Below are 20,815 nucleotides of genomic sequence, written 5' to 3'. Positions count from 1 at the left end.
ACTGGAGTGAAGGTTGATGTCGTTCGAGGCCCATTCCCACAACTTGCGGTACAGTAACATCGGCAAAACGAGGGAAAAGGGTATATGAGGTGCCGTGGGGACACATTTCGATGTTTAATCGCGCCGTGGTGTGTTGGTGTGAGAGAACCAGTCGCGGGCAGAGAACCGGTGGCGCGGGTTGGAGAGGATGCAAGATGACAAAACGACACACGCGAATGCGTGCACAGCCCCCGGTGGTGGCGTTCCGTCGTGCCATCGGCGTGGCCCAATATTCAGATACGCGCGTTATTAGTGCGGCCGATAGGAAACTGGAAAGTTGGTATTTCCCCACCGGGTTAGGTGTGGAGGTCTTGTTGCAGTTGTTTGCGTGTGCGAGCACAACAGGTTTTTGACGAAACGGCCACAAACCTCCGGCCAGAGTGGCAGGTTATATTTGCCCTTCCCAGGTTCGTCCCCTCAGTTCCTGTTTCGGTGGCGTGGAATAAGTTGTTTTTCTCGTTTCTGATACCAAATTAGCGCCCTCTTCTCTGCACATCCGCCCTCTCGAGGGCTCGAAGCTACGCTGTACCGCAATTGGCCAACCGCTACGGACCCTACATTTGCGGGGCGACGGTGATGGTACGAGCTCGAGAGCAGGGAAACATGAAATGAAAGGCACAGAACCTAGCCACGGGGATGTGTGCCATAAAGAGGTTTTATTTTTTCCTTAATCGCCGAAAGAGAATTCTAAAGGCATTCCCCGAGAGTAGAGCGAGAAAAAGAGACAGAGCAAAGAATAATCACGCTACCAAAATGTTACAAAACATGCATTAGAAAGTGTTTTTGTGCCGACCCTTTACAGGTACTCCATTAAGAGTGAATACATTTGTATTCTGCCCCAACTGTTTGTACTTTACAGTATCGGTAACGCCATCGACAGTCCCAAAATGCCGCATCACAGTTGGGAATCGGATGACCGGACCCGAGTAAGTTGTAAATAATGAGTTTTTGCATTAGTCAACGCTGTGTTTCGGTCGTTTTTCGTGCGTTTTCAACGCACGTTTCGAACACGTGACGGGCGATTCGGACGGTTTTTCCATACGAAATTCGTATCGATTCGCATTGGAATAAAATAGAGTTTCTTGCCGTTGCTGCCACTGAGCGGGCAAAAACATTATTATGAATGATGATAAAGCACTTCATTGTGGTCGGCTGTAGCAACATGGATGTAAATCACACAAAGCACAAATCTCTGTAATGCCTGTGGTCACGGACCTACACACACACACACACAAACAGTAAACAAGGCTGGTCGGTAGGAAACTGTGTGGTGGGAAAGATTAAGCATCAGCCACGTTATCAGCAATATCAGTCGCGATCCGTCCACGCAGTAGGATCATCGAAAAGTTCTCTCCAGGCCAGTACATTGGGTTCGTAGGGTGTTTAAATGTGAATCAAACTTTAGGTTGAAACGGTTGGAACAAGAGGCATGAGAGTTTGGAAAAATGAGCAATTAGTTTAACTTCTCCGTGACTTTAAATTTGTTTACGACCTGAGAACGAAACGAAAAAGTCACAAATTTCAACGAGAGGATTATCACGGGTCGACAAACAAGCTAAATTGACAGGCTTTTTCCATTCGTACATTTTGATCAACTACTTTCCTAGGAGAGAATTTCACATTGGCAATATATACGCCTAATTTAGTTTGAATAACATTTCTTTCAACTGCATAATTAAACGAACATCAAGGTAATTGTGGAAATGTTTGAAGCAAACCGTGCACCTTTGGGTGAATATTTGAATCGTTTAAATGAATTACTGATCCACAATTCAACCCCGGCTGCCATACATTACTGAACACTGACTCATTCCAAGAATTCATTTTAAGTGCCTAACGTGTTTATGACGTCATCAACAGCTTCTAAAATGGGCGTTATTTGCGTTGGAAAATAAATTAACATTAATTTTCATTCCAATTAGCTTAATTAATTATTGTAGATCCTATCGTAAAAATCCTCGGCACATTGATTAGAACATTTTCCCTCCCTTTTCCACAGGGCACAGGGCGCCTCCATCGTGTCCATGTAGCAGGGCGCTTCCTCTTCTTGGAGTTTAAACAATTCTCAGCAAAAGCAAAGACGGCACACGAGCGACGTGTTTACTAATTCCTTCGGTAGCGCAACGAGATGACGCCACGTGCTTGCTCTATCGTCTGTCACGCGGCACGATCGCGGCGAAGGGAATAACCGTCAGCCTGTGGTGCGAGAAAGGTACACCGGCAGATCGGAATCATCCCACATCGGCCGGTGGAAAGCATTTCCGTTTGTAGCAGCCAGATAAGCGAGTTGTCGGGAAGGATCTCTAACCCAATGGTGGTTGATCGTACGGGTGTGTTTGTGTGGAACGAAGTTTGTTCACTGCGTGTGACGTAAATGGGACTTTCACGCCAGAGGAAACGTGCGCAACGAACGGCGTGCGCCGGGGCTGCCATCAACCACTGAGCTGCCCAGGGGCCTCTGGAAAGAAACCACCGCCCGGCCGGCCCATGTTTATTGGATTCAATAAATTTCAATTTAAAGCAAAACAAGCGCTTGATTGTTGACCAGCGCGCTCGGGCCCGTCGAGGGTGGGGCGGGCAAATTCCCGGGCAGTCGGAGGTTCCAGCGAAAGGTCGCACCCGGGAACCGCGGCGGCGGCGTCGGATCGTGCCTTTCGTGGGCCAGCTGATGATGTGCGCGTCGTGCGCGGGAACAAGTGACTGCAAAGACATTGACGACGACGACGACGACGACGGTGACGACGGTGACGACGACGCCGACGACGAAAGCGAGGGTGTGGTGCAGATATTGGGGGAGGTTAGGGACAATTCGGGGTGCGCTACCACTATCACCAGCAAAACCGACACCACTGGTACACACCATCATCCCTACACCCCCGTCCCTTGCGCACCCATAGGGTGAATGCGATACACAAAAGCCCCGAGGGTTGACCGATGGTCGGCCGGTTTTGGACGGCGCATTGTGCTGTACGTTCTGGACGAGATAACATGCCGAAATTGTCGTCTCCTGCCTGAGCAGTGCGCTATCGTTCGTTCCACTGGGCCAACATCATACGTCGTAGAAAACCAACCACGTTTCACCGAGTGGAACGATCAAGTTAATTTCTTCTGAATTTTCCCTTGCGTGTGACAACCGTTTTTGTGCAATATAAGGAACAACAACATCAAAAAGGATTTAAAAAAACGCGCTTCCGGTGACGGTTGCAGTTAGAGCTCAGAAGGGCTCATTTTCCCCCGATTCCATCGCACCCCAGGGAGGCCGATCAGGCCCAACGACACCGTGATTATGGATAGTGACAGCCCCGTTCAGGAGTACTACATTAACGACTAGGTGGGCCATCCTTGGGCTTGCTGGTCTGGCAGGAAACCACAAGGACTTGCAGCTCTCCAGTCTACCCAGCAGGTGCTCCCGTCGTGTAGTGTTAGTTAAGACAGCAGTTTTCACCTTTTCGAACTGAACCTTCCTCACCTATTTCTCGGTGGAGTCAGTGCGTTACACTAAACTTTGCAAGAGTTAGCGAGTGTGCCTTTTCCGAAGGCGCCCCCGCCAAAGGGCTTGCTGGGGGTTACGATCTGCACACCCGTAGACCGAAGACCGAGACCCAGCTGGTGCATTCAGTCAGTGTGAGTGTGTCCACCGTTTGGTTGGCCGAAAGATAGCGCGAGTTCGGAAATTGAACCCCGATCGTGACGAGTACTATGTTCATCTTGCGCACGCGTTTAACCTCCCATTGGTGTGCGGTGCCGGATTAACGTATTTTTTTTAAATCTCGGATTGTTGCTGAACTTGTGTACGTGAACACCGCCGACGGCGTTCTTCAGCAGCATCATCAGCGTGACAACAAGCTGCCAGCGGTAACGCAAAAGTAGTAGAGAGTAAGTGATAGCTGAAAAAAGAAAAGAATTAAAATTGTAATTCCCCACCACCGAATACTTAAACGCTTCGTGTCTGGTTGTGGTGGTGGTGCGCTAATATTTTCGTTTCGAATTTACTTTATGTCGCAGGAAAGGACGCATCCCGCGCCGGGGTAGCCAGCGGCCAGCGGAAGCCATTAGTAGTGTGTATCGGTACGCGTTAATTGATCGTGGACCGCTGCGGACCCGCAACCAGTAAACCAGTTCGCCGGAGCCCTGCTCACCTGCGCCGCCATCAACACGCGACGTTTCTGCTCGTTCGGACCACTTCGACCCGGGCGGTAGGGAGCGATTCGTAGCCGTATTCTCGTTCGTGGTGTCCGTGTTCAAAACCGCGGCCATCAGCAGCAACAGGCAGGTTTCGCGACAGCAGCAGCAGCGCAGCTCATTTTGTGGAAGGCTCTCGACTAGCGCTTTGCCCCAACCGGTGGTTAGTTACGAAACAAACGTCGGCCCGTGCAGGCGTGTCTTGTTCGAACGGTGTGAAAAGTGTTCCCCCATCAAAGTGTGCTACTCTCTTGGATCCAAGTGCAGGTCGCAGTGTGCTAAGGAAAGGCAGGAAAGCATAATTTCAGAGGAAACGGGTTCAGTCAGGAGAAAGTCTGTGCAACCGTGCCGTGTGTGAGACGTCGAGCCGGATTTGAGGGCAGCAGCCGCGCGCGTGAAACGTGGCAGTGTCACACAGGTGGTGGTGCTCCATCTACGCACAGTAGATTGACCCGTTTACAATCTTTATTCGAAACTGGGTTCAGTAGTGTCGCACTTTGCAAGTCAACCGGAGAGTCGCGTCAAGAAGAAGGTGAAGGAAAAAAACTCGGTTACAGTGGAGCTTTAGCGGGGGTGTGCAGAGGCAGCAGGAGCAGCACCAGTAGCATTTACTAGTTAGTGAGTGTGTGTGTGTGTGTGTGTGCGAGCGGCAGCTATACTTCGTCGTCCTAGCAGCGTGGAACCGCCGGAGCACATTGTTTAGCCAGTGCCTTATGGAGCAGGATATAATTAAGTACCCGGGTAGCATCGTACCATCGTACATGGTCAACAAGATGCGGATAGACATTGAGAATCCACTGCTACAGAGTCACCGTCAGCGCGAAACCACCGGAATTAAGAAGCTATACAACTCGTTCTTCGTTATGTTCTAACTGACTCGCGTCGAACTGATCAACCTGCACGCGACCGAGTGTGTGGGGTAGTGGGCGCGAGAGAGCCAGTACGATAGAGAGACGTAATTAGTGAAGTGCGTGTGCGTGTCCTTTCACCTTTGTGCCTGAGTGAGTAAATGAGTGAAGTCCTGCCCGTGGGAAGAACGTATCCTTTCTGCATACAATCAAGAGCAGAACAAGTAGGCCGGGGTAGCGATTCGAAGTGTTTTAGTGACCATCTTTATAGGAACACGCCGCAGGACAATCGCTGTGCGTTGACAAACTGTACCGGTCTTTAAGGAAATATTTTGTATTCGATTCATTTATTACGTTAACGGAAAACTTTTTTTTTCCCACCGCTTCAAACATATCCTCGTCGGGGTGTTAAACAACTCCCCGTTATCCTTCGAGAAACAACCAACCCTGTACCTGATCCCTCCGTGAGTTCGACGCACGCGATTGACCGGACTAACCCGGCCGTTAAAAGAAAACGTAAACGACCACTAGTGTCCACGGATACGACAACCCACGGAAAGCTCTCCTTGTTGCGTTGCCTAGCAACTGCACGCGTAGCGTTTCGCTGTACTTAGTACAAACAAGCTTTGTTCGACGAATTTCGAGTGCGTTACGTGCGTTACCGTACAACTGTTGGCGGTTACGAACTTCGACACGCTCGCTTTTGGTGTGTAGTAGATGAAATAGTTACTTACAGCGTGAGATCGTGATAATAGGATGTAGGCTCACACACTCGTCTCTCTTCGATATTCGGTTTGGTGCATAAAAAAAAAACACGCACCACACATACTTTCTTTCCGTCACTCGGCGCGTCTTCGAAGTACGTTCGAATTTTACAAGAGCTTCGATCGCGACTTCATACAAGGCAAACCCGAACTGTATTCCAAGTAAGGAAAAGTGGTCCACGGAGAAGCTCTTTTGTCGCTTTCCCTGAGAACGTGACAAACAAGCGTTCAGCACTTACGGCAGCAGTAGGAGGAAAGCAGGAGGGTGCTCCGTTCGGTGGACGGTTCGCTGCTCGTTTACGCGAATGGCGACGGCCGTATCACTGTTGGCCAACCTATGCAACAGCGCCTTTGACCAACAGCACCACCACCAGCAGTCACATCAGCAACAGCAATTCTTTTCCCCGTTCGCGGCCCAAGGACCGGAAACGCTTCAGCACCGTTACACCAGCGCCCCCGCAGCCGGTGGTGGCCGCAGGAGCGAAGGGAACGGGAATCCGTGCTTCCATCTCGACGCGCTAGACTTTCATCTGCTGAGCCGCACATTCGAGGAAGAGATCGAACAAATGGAATACTCGGGCAACTCCAGTACCTACCAGTATCATCAGCAGCACGATCAGCAGCAGCAACAGCAGCAACTTTCTAGCGCAACAAGACGCCAGAGACAGGGACAGCAAGATTTCGAGCAGGTAACGATAGCTCCTCCAGGGGTGAAAAGAATTCCCCTCTTCTATGCATACATACAAACACAGACAAGGACAGCAAACCATGTTGGCCTTCACAGAAGCTGTCGCAAATTACCATAAGGAGAACGATGCCCCCCCCTCCCCTCACCGGCTGATGTTGCGGTGTCATCAGGACTCCAGATCAGGGTCGACTTCTTCCGCCGATCATTTACCTTACCGCTCGGTTTTCGACCGTCATCGCTCCCATCCATTCCTCCAAGGAGACTTGACTTGCGAAGCTGCCCGACGAGCCTAGTTATTATTCGCGTGACCCTGTTTCGGCGGTATTCTGCGACCCTGGGATGGTGTGGGAGTTCTTATTCTTCACATCTTCCACATTGGGGCACCGCCATGCTGGTCTCCAAGATTGTCTGAAACCGCGGCCGGTGGGGATTAGCCTCATGTCGTTTCGGCTTAATTTGACAAAGTTTGCTTCATTTTTGCTCGCGAGTCGCGACCACCAACCCTTAGCCCCACGGACGATTGTACCGTATCTTATCTTTGGTTCTTGTTTTTTATTTGAACTAAGATTACGGGTATCACTCTCGATGGCTTACGAGCTGTTGGTTTGGAGGGAAACATTGTCAGGGGATGTACTTTTCCCTTTGTGGGACCAATTCCTCTCAACTTCCGACTCAAACGGCTCGGACGCTTTTTCCTTGCTGATAACCGTTTCATTTCTCGTCCTTCCTGTTTGTCCAACTGATTTTTATTTTGCTGATTGGTACTTGACCCAATAAAATTACAAGTTTTCATTACACAGAATGGAAACAGAATGTAAGAAATAGTTTCCTTGTGAATGTTTTAACCAGTTATCGGTAATTCTTCCCCCTCCCCCTCCCTCCCTCCCTCCCTCCCTCCCTCCCTCCCTCCCTCCCTCCCTCCCTCCCTTGCTACTTAACAATGCAATCAGAATGCGATTTCACAGACTGTACGACTGCACCACGATATGATGCTCTTGAAGCTATTGATATAGTGATTTAATTGGTGGAGAATGCAGCGCAAAAAATGAAACAATCCAAGCACACAATGTGAAGCAATGGCTCTTGTTTAATGTATCACTTAATAAAGAAGGGCACTGCATGTATTTTTGGCAAATCTGATTTGGAAACAATTGCGAATTGTGTGATTCGGAAATATCTTGCATCCATTCAGCGTAAATCTTCATATCTTGACAGGTGGCTTATAGAGAGCTGACCGATAACACGTAGTAGTGGAAAATGGCCATCGAACCACTTTTGCAACTCACACTTTTCGCAGATCGCCCATATAGGATGGCCACCTTGTAGCGATGCAATTAATCAATCATTTATCAACGAACGACAATTTGGCGGACGGCTGAAAGAGGGGTTTAGACGCTCGGTTCGGTGGTATCGTGCCATATGGCGTCAAGATATGTGCCCCGAGGTCAATGCTTGAGGTCGATGCTATCAGCTGAAGAAACAGAAAGTATCGCTTAAGGCAGGAAGAAGAAGGGAAAACGGGTTATAGCTAAGAAGCGTTTATGATAACTCTGTCTGTATCAAAAGAAAAATCGGTTTGAAATGGGGAGTATTGGATCGGTTTTCCTAATTTAGAATAATTCAAAATGGGGAACTGATGAAAGTTTCACTCGTTGTTTTCACTGTCTTTTCAAATGCAAATAACGATTACTATTCCAGAATGTTCGATCGATAAAGGCCCATCAGCTGTAATAATAATGAACCTTTTTTTGGGGACCGTGAAACAGTTGGTATAGATGGCGGGATGCAGTGTTTCTGCCAGCTTCCTCTGGTTGGTTTTTGCAGGTTTTTCTGGGACTGGATGGTACGCGCAGTACATCATAGCTTTCGCGTTTCACAAGCTACCTTGCCCCAATTGGAGGTACCACGTTTGGGAGACGACAAATGTTTGCGGCCCTGTTTGGGAAGCAACACTTCTAGAAGCTTCTCACGCCAGCATCAGTTGATCAAATGAAACGGTTTTTCAGATCCGTGCCTAAAAGGCACCACAAGACTGAGGTGACACAGTGTAGAAAACAAATCCCCACCGGCGCGAGTGACTCGGCCAGACGATGAGGGTTGTGTATTTGGCTTTTAACTCTTTTCCAATTCATCTTCTCGCGCGGCAGATCCCTTCCGGTTACAACTTGGACAACGAGGACACGTACAGCGGTTCGCCGAACAACTTCCAGGACTATCAGAACAACTTTGTCGATTCGCCACCGGATTCGAAGGAACCGTGGCCGGTCGAGTACGGCAAGATGCACACGGCGATCGCCTCGACCAGTGGCGCTGCCAGCGAGACGGCAAACGCGTCGACGGCCGTCACAGCGGTCACGGTTGCAACGGCGGCTGTTGCCGCGGCCGCAGCGGTATCCCAGCAGCAGCAGCAGCAGCAGCAGCAGCAGGACACCGGTTCATTCATGAGCAACTGCATTCTGCCGAGTCGCAAGCGGCGCATGGAGTGGATGTCACCGCAGCAGGAGGACACCGATGGGTCCGAGACAAAAATCGCCAATATCGAAAAGGAGCGTGACACACAGCGTAAGGGTAAGTGTTTAGCGGTATTTGATGGTGATCTTGTTGGTTTAAACAAAATGCATCGATTGTAGATTCTCTCCAGATTGCTCTAAAAAGCAAATCACAAATCCAATAGCATTGAAATACTGAGGGATTTGCTAATTTATTATTCGATTCTCGATTGATTTAGTTTTCTAGAATCAAATTTTTCTCTAAACCCTCCTTGCCCGGTTTTCTTAATTTATCTGTGTGTTGATAAAATTAAGCTTCAATCAACCGTCTTACACCGGAAAAATGTAGGAAAGCTGAGCCAGATATTCGTGTTAAAGAGCAAAATCGAATTCAGAAAAACACGAACCAACATGGGTGATGGAACTCGATTCCAACATTCCAAAAGCTTTACAGTTGGTACAATCCCGATTTCCTCTCGTGCGCAAGTCGATCAGGCTTGAATTAATTGGCTTCGAGGGATGCATTTCGATATTCCTTGAATTCTGTGAAATTATTTGAATAATGAATGCAAATGGATTTGTCGTCATTTCATATCAACCAGTTCCTCGTTCATTCTCATCTGCGCAGATCGTGGGTTGTTTAATTTAAGCCATATTTTGCACTGCCTAGAAGAGCTGGTTGGTTCGTTTACTTTTGTTTGCTTTTCTTCGTCGTACACTCCCTGTGTGGTTATCAAGAACCGGTTTAAATTTTTAACATGTAAACAAGTCTATAAGGCGTACATATCAAGCCAGACGACGCAAACACTAACAGGCGGAACAGCGAAGCAGAGATACATCAGGTCAGGAACGATGCTCTAGTCGGCATGCAGATTTCTAGATTTTTATTTGTAAGGCGGCTGAATGAAAAACGAAACGAAAAAGTCCTCACCTATTGGGAGAAGTAAAGTTGCGGTAGTTAAACTGTTGAAATTGTAACGCTCGCTTATTCTTTCACCGTATGCCAACCCGCTACCGAGTCACCCTGATAAGATTCTCCTGATGAAATGTAGTCCCAGCTCGATTGAAGGTTGTAGAGTTCGAGGTCTTCCGACATGGCCAGTGGCAAGAAATCTCTCCCCACAGGAACCACAAACAGTGCGCCGCCACGAGTGGGGCCTGTGAACATATGAGAGAGAGCCCACCGTGCGTCGAGCTCTCGCAATTCCACGATGGAAAAGGTCAATTTTACGTCATCACGCCGAAAAGCGCCGATGGCGTTGTTGAACCGGGCACACTGATAAGCGGTCTCTTCCCTGAGCCTTTGGTGCTGCTGCCAATGGGTTCCCTGTGCTCAGGTCACTTCAGTCTCAGTCAATAGTGTTGAGAAGCCACTCGAGCGTTTGTTCGAGCGCGTTATTTTATGTCTGGGACGAACGGTCGGACGAGGATTACTATACGGAATCCAGCATCGGTGGAACCACGGTGCGATTCAAGTACCACGACACTCTGGTTCCTCTCAATGAGCTACCGGAAAATTCGTCCCGAAGGAAACATTTCAAACGTAACCCTCCGTCGGTACGTCGGATGCTGCACTTCGCTGTAGAACACTCGCGGTCCCGCGGCTCTTATGGCGTACTTGTTGGGCAGTAAATAGCTCCCCAGAAGAGATACTTGAAAGGTGGCCGGGGTAGCACAACGTTCCAACCACTAACACCAACAACATCATCGCTTCCCTTGGGGCAACGTTGGTTTTGATTTATTTATTGCTGTTGATAAAGTGTAAATTTATCAAGATAAGTGCTCCGGCAAACACGCAGCACCCCGCGACAGGTTGGTCGGCTTGTTGGGTGTCTCGGAGATTCCTTACACCCTGCGTCCGGTTGACATCCGGTACTGGACACCCCCGACATGCTCCCGTCATCGTTCGTTCGTTCGTTCGCTGATGCTAGTGTGTGCCGTTTTGCCTTTTCACCAGCGTTTGATAATGGTTTCGACTTGTCGTGGACAGGGCAATTGCCACCACTGTAACGTGACATCGATCGAAGTGGATTGTGGTGGACCCGATCGGACGGGCAGACGATCGGGGTGTGATCGATAAGAACCAAAGGATGCGTCAGAGAAGCATCTACAGTACCGACTCTGTGCTGTGCTCATGGGTTGCTTTTCTCTTCGCTTCACAACGGTGATTCGTGAAAACTTTTAGGGATCTAGTCTTCTGTGCTGCCTATTGCGAAGTAGGGCTGTGCGTTTATAGTAATACCCGTTTGTGGCAGTCAACCCTTTGCTGGTGGGGACCTGAAAACTGAAGCAAAAAACCTTTAACCATTTAGCACCATGTCGCCGTAGTGTAATACCTGCCTCCGTCAGCCATATTCAAAGCAAACATTTCGCGCTCATGATCGCTATCACCGCGGGCTAGAGATCTGGAGGAGGAACACCGGATTGGAACCTTTTTCGGTAGGAAAACCTTTCTTGTCTCGTCGTCATCGTCGTTTGCTTGCGTCGCGTATTCGTGCTGGTTGGTGCTCCGTCTGTTTACCGTCGGGATTAACCAATACAAACCGTATCAGCTAGGCGCTCAGTGCAGCCGGACGTAGCGGTAGAGTGCCACCATCTCCTCCGGATAGTGAAGATGTGATGGATTATAGCTGTTGTGGGGTTACTTGCATGCACTCCCCTATCTTGACGTCAGCCATCCGCGGTTCGAAGCGCACAGACTGTGTCGCACCGAAGCTGCTGCTGTTCGCTGTTGCCGAGCCCAAAGGACTGAACGTAAAGTGGCGCGATTCCTTCGTACGGTGCACCGACTCTCATAGTCGTCGCGCGAGAGAGTGGGATTGATAGCAGCTCCCCGTTGGGACATATGCTCACTGGACGGAATAGAACACTTTCGGAACCGCGATTACCAGCCAGCCGCACGTAGTTGTTGTAGTAATAAGATTGTGCTACACAGATCCGGTAACGGACGAGTTTCGTTGGCACTGGTTTCGACTTTGGTCGATGGTGCTTGTGGCCTAGCCCCGGGGGTTCATCTTGGCGCTGCGATACTTGGCATCGCGGAAATGTGCGAAACGTACGGCTTCGGTGGTGACACGATGGACAAAGATTACGTGCGGAAGCGGTTAAAATGTTTCAATGGCATCAACGCGGCCGTTGGCGGTAACCCAACGCCCCTCGCCAATGCCGCCAGTAATGAGGTCGGCGGTGGAAGTAATCTCATCACCAACAACACCTGTAACAGTACGGCCAACAACACTGAATTAGGTGATAATTTGATTATCCTTCCCAACCCCGGCATAACCTGTTGTTGAAGCCTACCATCATGTGTTAGTGATCATCCGTTGAAATTATCATCCCAACATCAGTTGGGAAATGCTTAATGTGCAGATTTCTTACACTTCATTTCTTTTTTGTCTCTTTCCAAAACTATGCTCTTTCTCGCCGAACAGGAAGCATGCGTTGGGCCGATGATCTCGATCTGGACCTCACCAACGAACTGTCCAACAATGGATACATTAGGTAAGATTAAACAACGGATGGAATAGGGGAGAGTTTTGATAGAGCCATTAACTTAAATGTCTGTCTTCCTAACAGCGACTCCCTACTGAACTTTCCCGTGTTCAAGCAAGAACTCCCTTCGCCGCCACAAAAGGTACGACACGCTGACTTGATTTTACATAACCGGAAGGGAATTTAACTAACTAGAGACGTTTGTTTTCTTTTCTTACTCTAAGTCACAACAACAACAGCATCAGCTGCAGCAGCAAGCGTTGCATCAACAAGCCGGAGGATCATCCGGACAGGATCACCCGCAGCAAGTAACGGCTGCCGGTGGTGGCCTACAGCAACAAACGCTTGGTGGTGGCGGCGGTACCGCCAGTGGGGGAAATGGGGGTAACAATCTTCAGCAACAACAAGTCGCACAATTCCAGCAGCAGCATCAGCATCAACAACAAGGACAAAGTCCGATGAATGGCAGTGCGCTGATGAGTAACGCCGTGCACAATGCTGCGCTTGGTTCTTCTGGGCTCAGCAGTCTGCAGAACTTTCTGCAAAGCAACCGACTAGATACCGATGCAACGGGAGGTAAGACTAGGGAATGGATAACAGTTGAAAGGCATCACCGTGTATGGATTTTTTTTTCCAAAAAGAACCTCAAAGTTGGTTCCTCGCTTGACCAGTTGGAAACTGTGACTACTTCATTTGGCGAGTTTCCTCATGACATCGCTTATTTTAACACAAGAATACAAATAGTGGTCTTTTTGACGCAATTTTTGTTTTTTAAATTTTGAAAATTGCCGAATTTTTTTTCCAAAAAAAGCTTAAAAATAAAAAGTTCCATTTAAGAAAATAATTTCAGATTGTTTTGTTCAATCAGTTCCGAGACCAAAACTTGACTAGGGCCGAATGCTTATTAGTGATCATTTTGACTACTCTTTTTTAACACGCAACTTCGTCATTTTTGAAGATTTTTCTTGACTATCTTTTGGTGTTTGGTGTTAAAACAGATCGGGTAATCTTTTATGTGTTCAAAAAAAAAAAAAATCTTGGAAAAAAAGTTGATTAGAAAGCAAATATTAAACCAGATATTGAAACAATAGTTTCATATTTTTGCGATTACAAATGACGTCATAAATTGATCTCAACGATCAAAACTAATGCCAATTTCTAATGCATCGAAACGTGAAATTAGTTTTCGAAGCTGACTTAATGTAATTTTTTATGGATTTGCTTTTCAAAAATATAAAAGTTGAAAATTATTCCGAGCCTATCTAACGGAATAACGGAGAGGTGCATCAAAAACGCCCAAAGACGCCAAAATGTCAAGAAATAAAATGCTCGAACTTTTTTTTTTATTTTTTCTTATGAGTTTACATTAACCATTGTAAATTCGAAGCAAATACGGATACACATGAATTGAGCCTTCTCCCTGAATGCCGAACGTTGCTTATTTATAAACGAATATTTTCAGTCTATGAGCACAGGTTTTGCAGATTGTAAATTTAGAAGCATATCACAACCACCCAAGCGCGGCACCTGGCCTGTTCAGTTATCATGAAGATGCAAATTATCATTCAGCCGATCAGGGCAGCCGGTTTGACGGCATCTTTCCCGTTTGTTGCCAGGTAGGGCACGACGTTTCACTCTGGCACCAAAGTAACCCAACAAAGGGTATGAGGTAGCATTGATGGCGCAATGTTTAATTCACCCTCGATAGAAGCAGGTTTTTCGGTGTACTTTTCAAGGTAGCGGAGGAATATCGCTTTGACTGACGACAACTGATGACGGCTATTGTTCCGTCTCTTCTTTCTTGTAGCTGTTTTGCAGATGCAACAGGATGGAGCACTAGCAGCAGCACTGGCAGCGCGCGGAGGTGAACATGCCGCTGACGACCACAATCGGTACGAATGGGAGTTTGGGTGGCTGATGTCTGTAGCGATCGACAACGTCCTAACTAAAAATTTGTTGTTGCTTCTTCCACAGATTCCAGTACGTGCTGGCGGCCGCGACCTCGATAGCGACGAAAAACAACGAAGAATCTCTCACCTACCTCAACCAGGGCCAGAGCTACGAGATCAAGCTGAAGAAGCTTGGCGATCTGTCCCCGTTCCGGGGTAAGATTCTGAAGAGTATTATCAAAATATGCTTCCACGAGCGCCGGCTGCAGTACATGGAGCGGGAGCAGATGCAACTGTGGCAGGCTTCCCGTCCTGGGGAGCGCATTTTGGATGTGAGTTTTGCAGTACATATAATTGTTGAAGAAATCTATTTTCTATTACAGTGCAACTAAAATTGTTCCCTCTTCGTTTGCGATAGGTTGACATCCCGCTGTCGTACGGATTGATGCAAGTGCAGCCGACCAGCAGCAACCTGCTAAACACGATCGAGGTGTTTTGGGACCCGATGAAGGAGGTCGGCGTTTACGTGAAGGTGAACTGCATTTCCACCGAGTTCACGCCGAAAAAGCATGGCGGTGAGAAGGGTGTACCGTTCCGGATACAGGTAGAGACGTACCTGGACAGTACCACGAACGGTCTGTCGAACGGTGCGGCCAGTGCCGGTGACGACAAGGACATGATCCGACCGCTCCATGCCGGTGCTTGTCAAATAAAGGTAACTGGGTAGCATGCTCGCACAAAGAGGTCGCGCAAGATCATTAACGTGTGCCTTTTCGAACAGGTGTTTAAACTGAAAGGAGCCGATCGAAAGCACAAACAAGACCGAGAGAAAATACTCAAGCGTCCCGCCACCGAGCAGGAAAAGTATCAGCGTAGCTGCGACTGCACAATACTGGCGGACATATCGACCGACGCGGTTCTGTTGCCACTAGGTGGCAGTTTCAGTCCGGACCAGTAAGTACACCCGTTTTTCCCATTAATGCCTTCTCTCCCCGGTCCCCGGTGTACGGCAGCAATTAGACAATTTTGCTTTTCTTCCCTCGACGCAGCATTAAACGTAACGTGTCGCCACTTTTGGGTGGACCCGCCTCACCGGGCCAGTTGAACAAGTTCGAAAACATCATGTCGAGCGTCCTATGTGGTGGTGCAAACGGGGGAGGAAATACCGGTGGCAACAAGACGGCGGCCACCGTTTCGACGGCGGCAGCCGCTGCGGCAATGGTCGCGGCGGCTTCAGCAGCCGCGGCGCAGCAGAACAATCCGATCGGCATTAGCAACGTCAGCTCAACCAACGGTATGTGCAAGGCACCGACACCGATGGACCAGTCGATGGGTGGCGTCATGTCGCCACAGCAACCGCCCAGCGAGCTAGACGATTATGTACCGACTATTACGAAAGAAACGAGCCCAGGGGCGCTGGCGCAGTGGCTGGCCGTGCACCGGCTGTCCGCCTACAGCAAAACGTTTGCTCAATTTTCCGGCTCCGATATATTGAGGTAGGCGATTTGTTTTGATCCCGCGAGGGTTTGTAAATTATGTCAATTATAACATTTGGAAAACTTTCCCCCCGCAGAATGTCCAAAGAGGATCTTTGTAAAATATGCGGCTTGGCCGACGGCATCAGGATGTTTAATATACTCCATTCAAAGTAAGTATGAAAAGACGGTTTAGCCAAGGTTTAAATTCCAGGACAAAAAGAGGATTTAAAAAAAAATATTCTCAAATCAGTAGAAAAAGAGAAATATAGCCCTCGCTCTTGTTAAAATGTGTTTTGGACAGCGAATAAAAAACGCTTTTGCGAAAACCAACACAAATTATAAGTTATTACAAACATAGCGAAGTTTAAACGACGAAATGGTGTGGCTATAAAAAAAGGATTTGGAAATTGGTGAATTTTACTGAAAACTATCAAAAAGTAGCATTACCCTGGGCGGTTGTTTGCCGTACAAAGGTTGCTTGGTTTGCCATATATGTCGTACAACGGTTGCTTGTATCAAGAGTTGTCCCTTATGCATTCATACGAATCTTTTGTCCAAGATTCATTCATATGAACCTTTTATCGAAGATTCATTCATATGAATCTTTTATCGAAGATTCATTCGGGTCTTTTAGGATTTGAATGTCACAATATTTATGAATCCTTCGAAACATTAATGAATCTATAATTCTTCTTTAAAGGATGTGAATAAAAAGAAAGGATTTTTCCAATTGTAGTGAGTTTGTGGGCTTCATTAACATGATCAAAGAATTATGTATTTGAAAATCGAAGCAAAGAGTAATTCAGATTTTCATGAATTTCAAACTGAAAGACTCTGATCTCTAATCAAAATTGAATGTGATTTTTGTACCGATGTTTTAATCTTTTCTTAATGCCAAGATAATCATTCACTAAACCGAGCTTGACCCGCAATTTTATTCTTTCTCATTATCATTCCTGCTCCCTAGGGCCATCACACCACGATTGACGATCTACGTCAGCTTCGAGGCAAACATCTACCACGCGATCTTCCTGCACTCGAACACCATCCCGGAGTTAGTGCAGAATCTGTCGAAAATACCCGGCTTCCTAGAGGCGATCAATGCGATGAACAACAGCGCCTCCGGTTCATCCGAGGCCGGGCTGGGCTGGTCCGGTGCCTTCGGCGGACGATCCGGCGGTTCGGGTGGTGTACTGAAACTGTCCAATGGCATGGGAGGACGCCACGGCATCGACGGGCATCTGTCTACGCCGTCCCCTTCGTCACCGCCCATCTCGTCGTCCTCGAGTGTGGCCAAGCTGCAGCTGCTGATCAACGGCCCGGGCGGCATCCAGGTGCTGCTGACGGAGGACGTGCTCAACAACGTCAAGGACGAAACCCAGTTCCAGTTGGAGTTGAAACCGAACGGGAATATATTGATGAAGGCGGTTCACAATGCGTCCTCGAGCAGTGCCGACTGCTCTATCGACGAGGATGGCAATTAGTGGGAGCGTGCATTACACCAGCAACAGGTGTATCGGGGCGGCAATTTTACTGGAGTTTTCCAATGATTATATTTTACCGTTTTTTTTTAAATTTCTGAGAAACTTATCTTATAGATTTTTAAAAGGGCAGTGCCTAGGTTGTAGGGGTGATAATAGGACGAGATTTAAGTCTTAAAAGAAGAGGAAACATTGCCTAGCGCGACGTGCAGATACGAAGGTGCGTGATATGATATTGTGCAATGTGATGCGGAGCAGAATCCAGCGATACACCATCGCTCTAAGGGATTTTCCCTCGCGCAAGTGCTTGTTAGATGCCACTCAGGGTTTGTTTCGTGTGTGACGCCATGGGTCACCGCGTACCGTGTACCGTATGTTAACATTAACATGATTGGTGTACTAGTTACTGGGCCTTAAAGTTCACCAATGTGCCATCATTAACTCGGACCGTCTCGGCGTAGTTTGGGAGAGGGTAAACAAATGAGAGAATGATCTACATTTTTTTTCGTACATTGAAGGCATTTAGTAGCGATGAACTCACAAAACAAATTATATTGTGGAACAGATAAAGTAAAAAAAGGAAGCAAAACTGTTATTGTTAAGGCGAATCCGACTAATCGTCACTGAAAGAAACACACACACATGCATTACATTAGTACAAAATGGATTGATGACGATGAGAGGGCTTTTAGGGTCGCCAATTTATTTTTAGAATTATATTACTACAACAAAGTGAAGGAGAGTAAGGATGGAAGCGATATATATATTTTTTAAATTTCTTTTTTTGAAAATACACAATAATTGTTTCCGTAGAACATCTTTGTGTAATGATTGATCGCATGAAATGGAAGTAATATAATTTTTTTTGTCTACAAACCCCTTAGTTAAATCATAGAAGTTCCACAACGCGGCATGGTTCTGCGAGAGACTGGTTTGCTTTTGCAAGACAAGTGAAATGAAGTGTCTTAATAGCTATAGTAGAGGAAGATGATGCCTTTATATACACCAACTTTCGTAGGATAGGTTAACCGTTGATTTTAACCGTCTCGCCGTAGTAAGCACGTCATACTGTAGAGCAGTAAGGTTATGTCTAAGAAATTTGTTAATGCAACTAGACACGAAGATGTTTGACGATAAAAGAAGAGCTTTTCTTGAGGGGAAATGCTTTAAAATGAAAAAAAAACATGTGTTACATTTGAAGAAAAAAGATGTAAATAAATATGTTTGTCTATTGCGGAAAGAAGTATTTTCTCCCACAACCATTTACCAGCGGAATATAGATACACAAAATCCGAAACAGCGTGACTTCAATGTTTAAAACAGTATTTATATTTCTTTTCCACTATCAATAGGTATTCATATTTCATTCAATTCTTCTCTAAAATATATGCTTGCACAGAAACGTGGAAAATAAACCTCTTGATTGCAGTTTATAACTTTAAACCTCTCGTGTCCCTACGGATGTGTATTTGTGGGGTGGTGGAATGTCTCATTATCCTTGCTTTTCTTCTACTTTTCTCCCACCTGCTCGTTGAGTGTAATCGACAATATTATGTGTTTACTAGGTAAAAGGGTTTTGGCGAAGAAGTCGGCGCATCGTGTGCATGCTGTCGGGGGAAACACTTAGATCCGATAGTCGGTTAAATGAATGAGACCATTCAATAGCTTAGCTGCAAGAAAGAACGGAACGGTCTCCCGCGATACGAACGACCCCAACGTGGTTTCCCTTCCAGGCGGTGGTTCACAAACGTCTGCGCAGGACATCGTCGCCAGGCTTAACGATCGCACGACACATGTTTGTTCTCTAAAATCTACTATATAATGCTTGCTTGCTCTGTCTCTGTCGTGTCCGTTTTCGATCCGCGGGGTGCGTAATTAGTAGTCTGTTTGGGCTAGGCGGATTTGCCAAGTCTTTTTCCTCTGGAATGTTTGTGCTGTACCGGTCTCTGCTTCAGATGATGATGTTGGCGGCGCGCGGTGCCGTTTCCGTCGGACCCTTCACCGGAGGACACTGGTACTCCGCCGCGATCGGCACTGCCACCACCGGCCGGACGAGGGGGGATACTGCCGCCCGACGCTGGCAATCATTTCTTCTTCTTGCTCTTCTCCTGCTTGGCCTTTAGCTTCTCCTCGCGCTTGCGCTCCTTCTCCGTCAGCGACAGGTACAGCTTGTAGCCGAAGAATGCTATTATTTGTATGCGGGAAAATGGAATGCAGAACGGGGAGAGGGCGGTCAGTCAGTGAATGTGGATTGGGCGGTACGTAGATAAAGCCTAATCGATCAGCCGCGACACCCCTCTAATCGTGCGGTTCCCTAATCGTGCTTCTTAGATTGAGAACGAGCCCGGCCTGCTTTGCGTGGCACAACTCACCAATCACCAACACCAGTAGGCCCACCAACAACCCGTATCCGATCGGAGTAGGCGAAAGTTGATCGTCTAGAAAAATTCCGACACCGGGCAACATTCCAGCGAGGGACGATCCAGCCGTCTCTTCCTCCTCCCTGCTGCCGGACGCAGCGCTCTGAACGATCTTTTTTTGTTTGGAAAATTCATTCAAATGGGCGAGCGATTTCACAAACTTGCCCTTAAAGTCCTTCGCGAACTGGCGCTTCTCGTCGTCCGACAGGTTGACGAACATGTCCGAGAGTGTGCGCAGGTTTTGCTGGAACTGCTCGGCCAGCGTGCGCTTCTCGTCGTCCAGCAGCAGTTCTCGGAGGGCCTCGGAGTTGAGCGCCTCAATGAACGGATTTTCCTGATGCCCTTCGGTCGACATGTTTGCGGCGCGAGCGATCGTTATCGACCTGTCGTACACGGGGAATACACCACGCGGAATCTACCAACACACACACCACACTCCTCGCCGGCGGGCTGTCCACTAATAAATAAGTCAACCGTGTGGAGAAGGTGCGATAAAAGGGAACAAAAGGGGCAAAATGCTTATCGTCTGATAAGTGCCCGCGGTCGGCTTGGGATTGCTGGGATGACGTGGCGGTAATGTATCTTGCTAATGTGTGCCCACTCTGTGAGGCCCTCTTACAGCCGCAATGATATGGACCGCGAGAAATCACGGATAACCCGGTAGAAGCAAGAAGAAAAAAAAAGGTGCTAACGTGTCACGGAAGTTTCTGGGCGAGACCCAGGTACAACTGGGCGTTGTGTTTGGTACACCGCGCGCGGTCAACTACCGGCGACGTTGCACATTTTGCCTACCCAAGCAGCACTTAAGATAACGTGATGCACATGTGAGGATTCGCGAAACGGCGGTAGTAGGGAAAAGTGAGAGTTCCGAACCATTTCCAAACGAAACAAACTGCATGGCGCGACGAAATGCATGTGGCACGTGGTTCGTAGGCGGTCGACAGCATTTTACAGGTTTCCTCCCCTTACGATACCGGTATTTAGGGTTGCAAGAACAACTCCCTACCCTGATTGTAGATTAATTTCCTCACCGAATATTCCAAGC

General features: G+C 47.7%; 3 protein-coding genes across 4 annotated transcripts; 2 read left to right on the top strand and 1 right to left on the bottom strand.

Moving 5' to 3' along the window:
* Positions 1-3,782: 3,782 nt before the first annotated feature.
* LOC131267164 (uncharacterized) lies at positions 3,783-5,102 on the top strand. Its single transcript, XM_058269951.1, has 2 exons — positions 3,783-3,915; positions 4,045-5,102. Exon 2 carries the CDS (start codon positions 4,935-4,937, stop codon positions 5,091-5,093), a length of 159 nt encoding a protein of 52 aa, XP_058125934.1. The 5' UTR covers positions 3,783-3,915; positions 4,045-4,934; the 3' UTR covers positions 5,094-5,102.
* Positions 5,103-6,138: 1,036 nt separating this feature from the next.
* On the top strand, positions 6,139-18,590 carry LOC131267162 (uncharacterized). Of its 2 annotated transcripts, none has more exons than XM_058269947.1 (12): positions 6,139-6,522; positions 8,669-9,089; positions 12,442-12,511; positions 12,587-12,644; positions 12,727-13,078; positions 14,310-14,394; positions 14,477-14,723; positions 14,810-15,106; positions 15,173-15,345; positions 15,441-15,887; positions 15,965-16,039; positions 16,837-18,590. In XM_058269947.1, the coding sequence occupies exons 1-12, from the start codon at positions 6,139-6,141 to the stop codon at positions 17,351-17,353; spliced, it is 3,126 nt and encodes a 1,041-aa protein (XP_058125930.1). In that variant the 3' UTR covers positions 17,354-18,590. The 2 variants fall into 2 exon arrangements, with proteins under 2 accessions (XP_058125930.1, XP_058125929.1); XM_058269946.1 differs by having other exon boundaries at positions 12,700-13,078.
* Positions 18,591-18,662: 72 nt separating this feature from the next.
* LOC131267163 (uncharacterized) lies at positions 18,663-20,125 on the bottom strand. Its single transcript, XM_058269948.1, has 2 exons — positions 19,723-20,125; positions 18,663-19,535 (listed from the first exon to the last, which is right to left on the bottom strand). Exons 1-2 carry the CDS (start codon positions 20,123-20,125, stop codon positions 19,435-19,437), a joined length of 504 nt encoding a protein of 167 aa, XP_058125931.1. The 3' UTR covers positions 18,663-19,434.
* Between the last annotated feature and the right edge of the window lie 690 nt (positions 20,126-20,815).

Source organism: Anopheles coustani, chromosome 2, assembly GCF_943734705.1.
Source record: "Anopheles coustani chromosome 2, idAnoCousDA_361_x.2, whole genome shotgun sequence".
NCBI classification, from domain to species: Eukaryota; Metazoa; Arthropoda; class Insecta; order Diptera; family Culicidae; genus Anopheles; species Anopheles coustani.
Note: the sequence above shows the minus strand (reverse complement) of the source record. Positions and strands in the feature narration are given on the sequence as shown.

Coding starts and splice junctions, on each gene's coding strand:
- LOC131267162 (XM_058269946.1), top strand. CDS start 6,139: ATGGCGACGGCCGTATCACTGTTGGCCAACCTATGCAACAGCGCCTTT. Junction 12,645..12,699: donor TCCCTTCGCCGCCACAAAAG/GTACGACACGCT, acceptor AACTAACTAGAG/ACGTTTGTTTTCTTTTCTTA. Junction 15,888..15,964: donor TCCGGCTCCGATATATTGAG/GTAGGCGATTTG, acceptor TTCCCCCCGCAG/AATGTCCAAAGAGGATCTTT.
- LOC131267164 (XM_058269951.1), top strand. CDS start 4,935: ATGGAGCAGGATATAATTAAGTACCCGGGTAGCATCGTACCATCGTAC.
- LOC131267163 (XM_058269948.1), bottom strand. CDS start 20,125: ATGTCGACCGAAGGGCATCAGGAAAATCCGTTCATTGAGGCGCTCAAC. Junction 19,536..19,722: donor CCTACTGGTGTTGGTGATTG/GTGAGTTGTGCC, acceptor TACAAATAATAG/CATTCTTCGGCTACAAGCTG.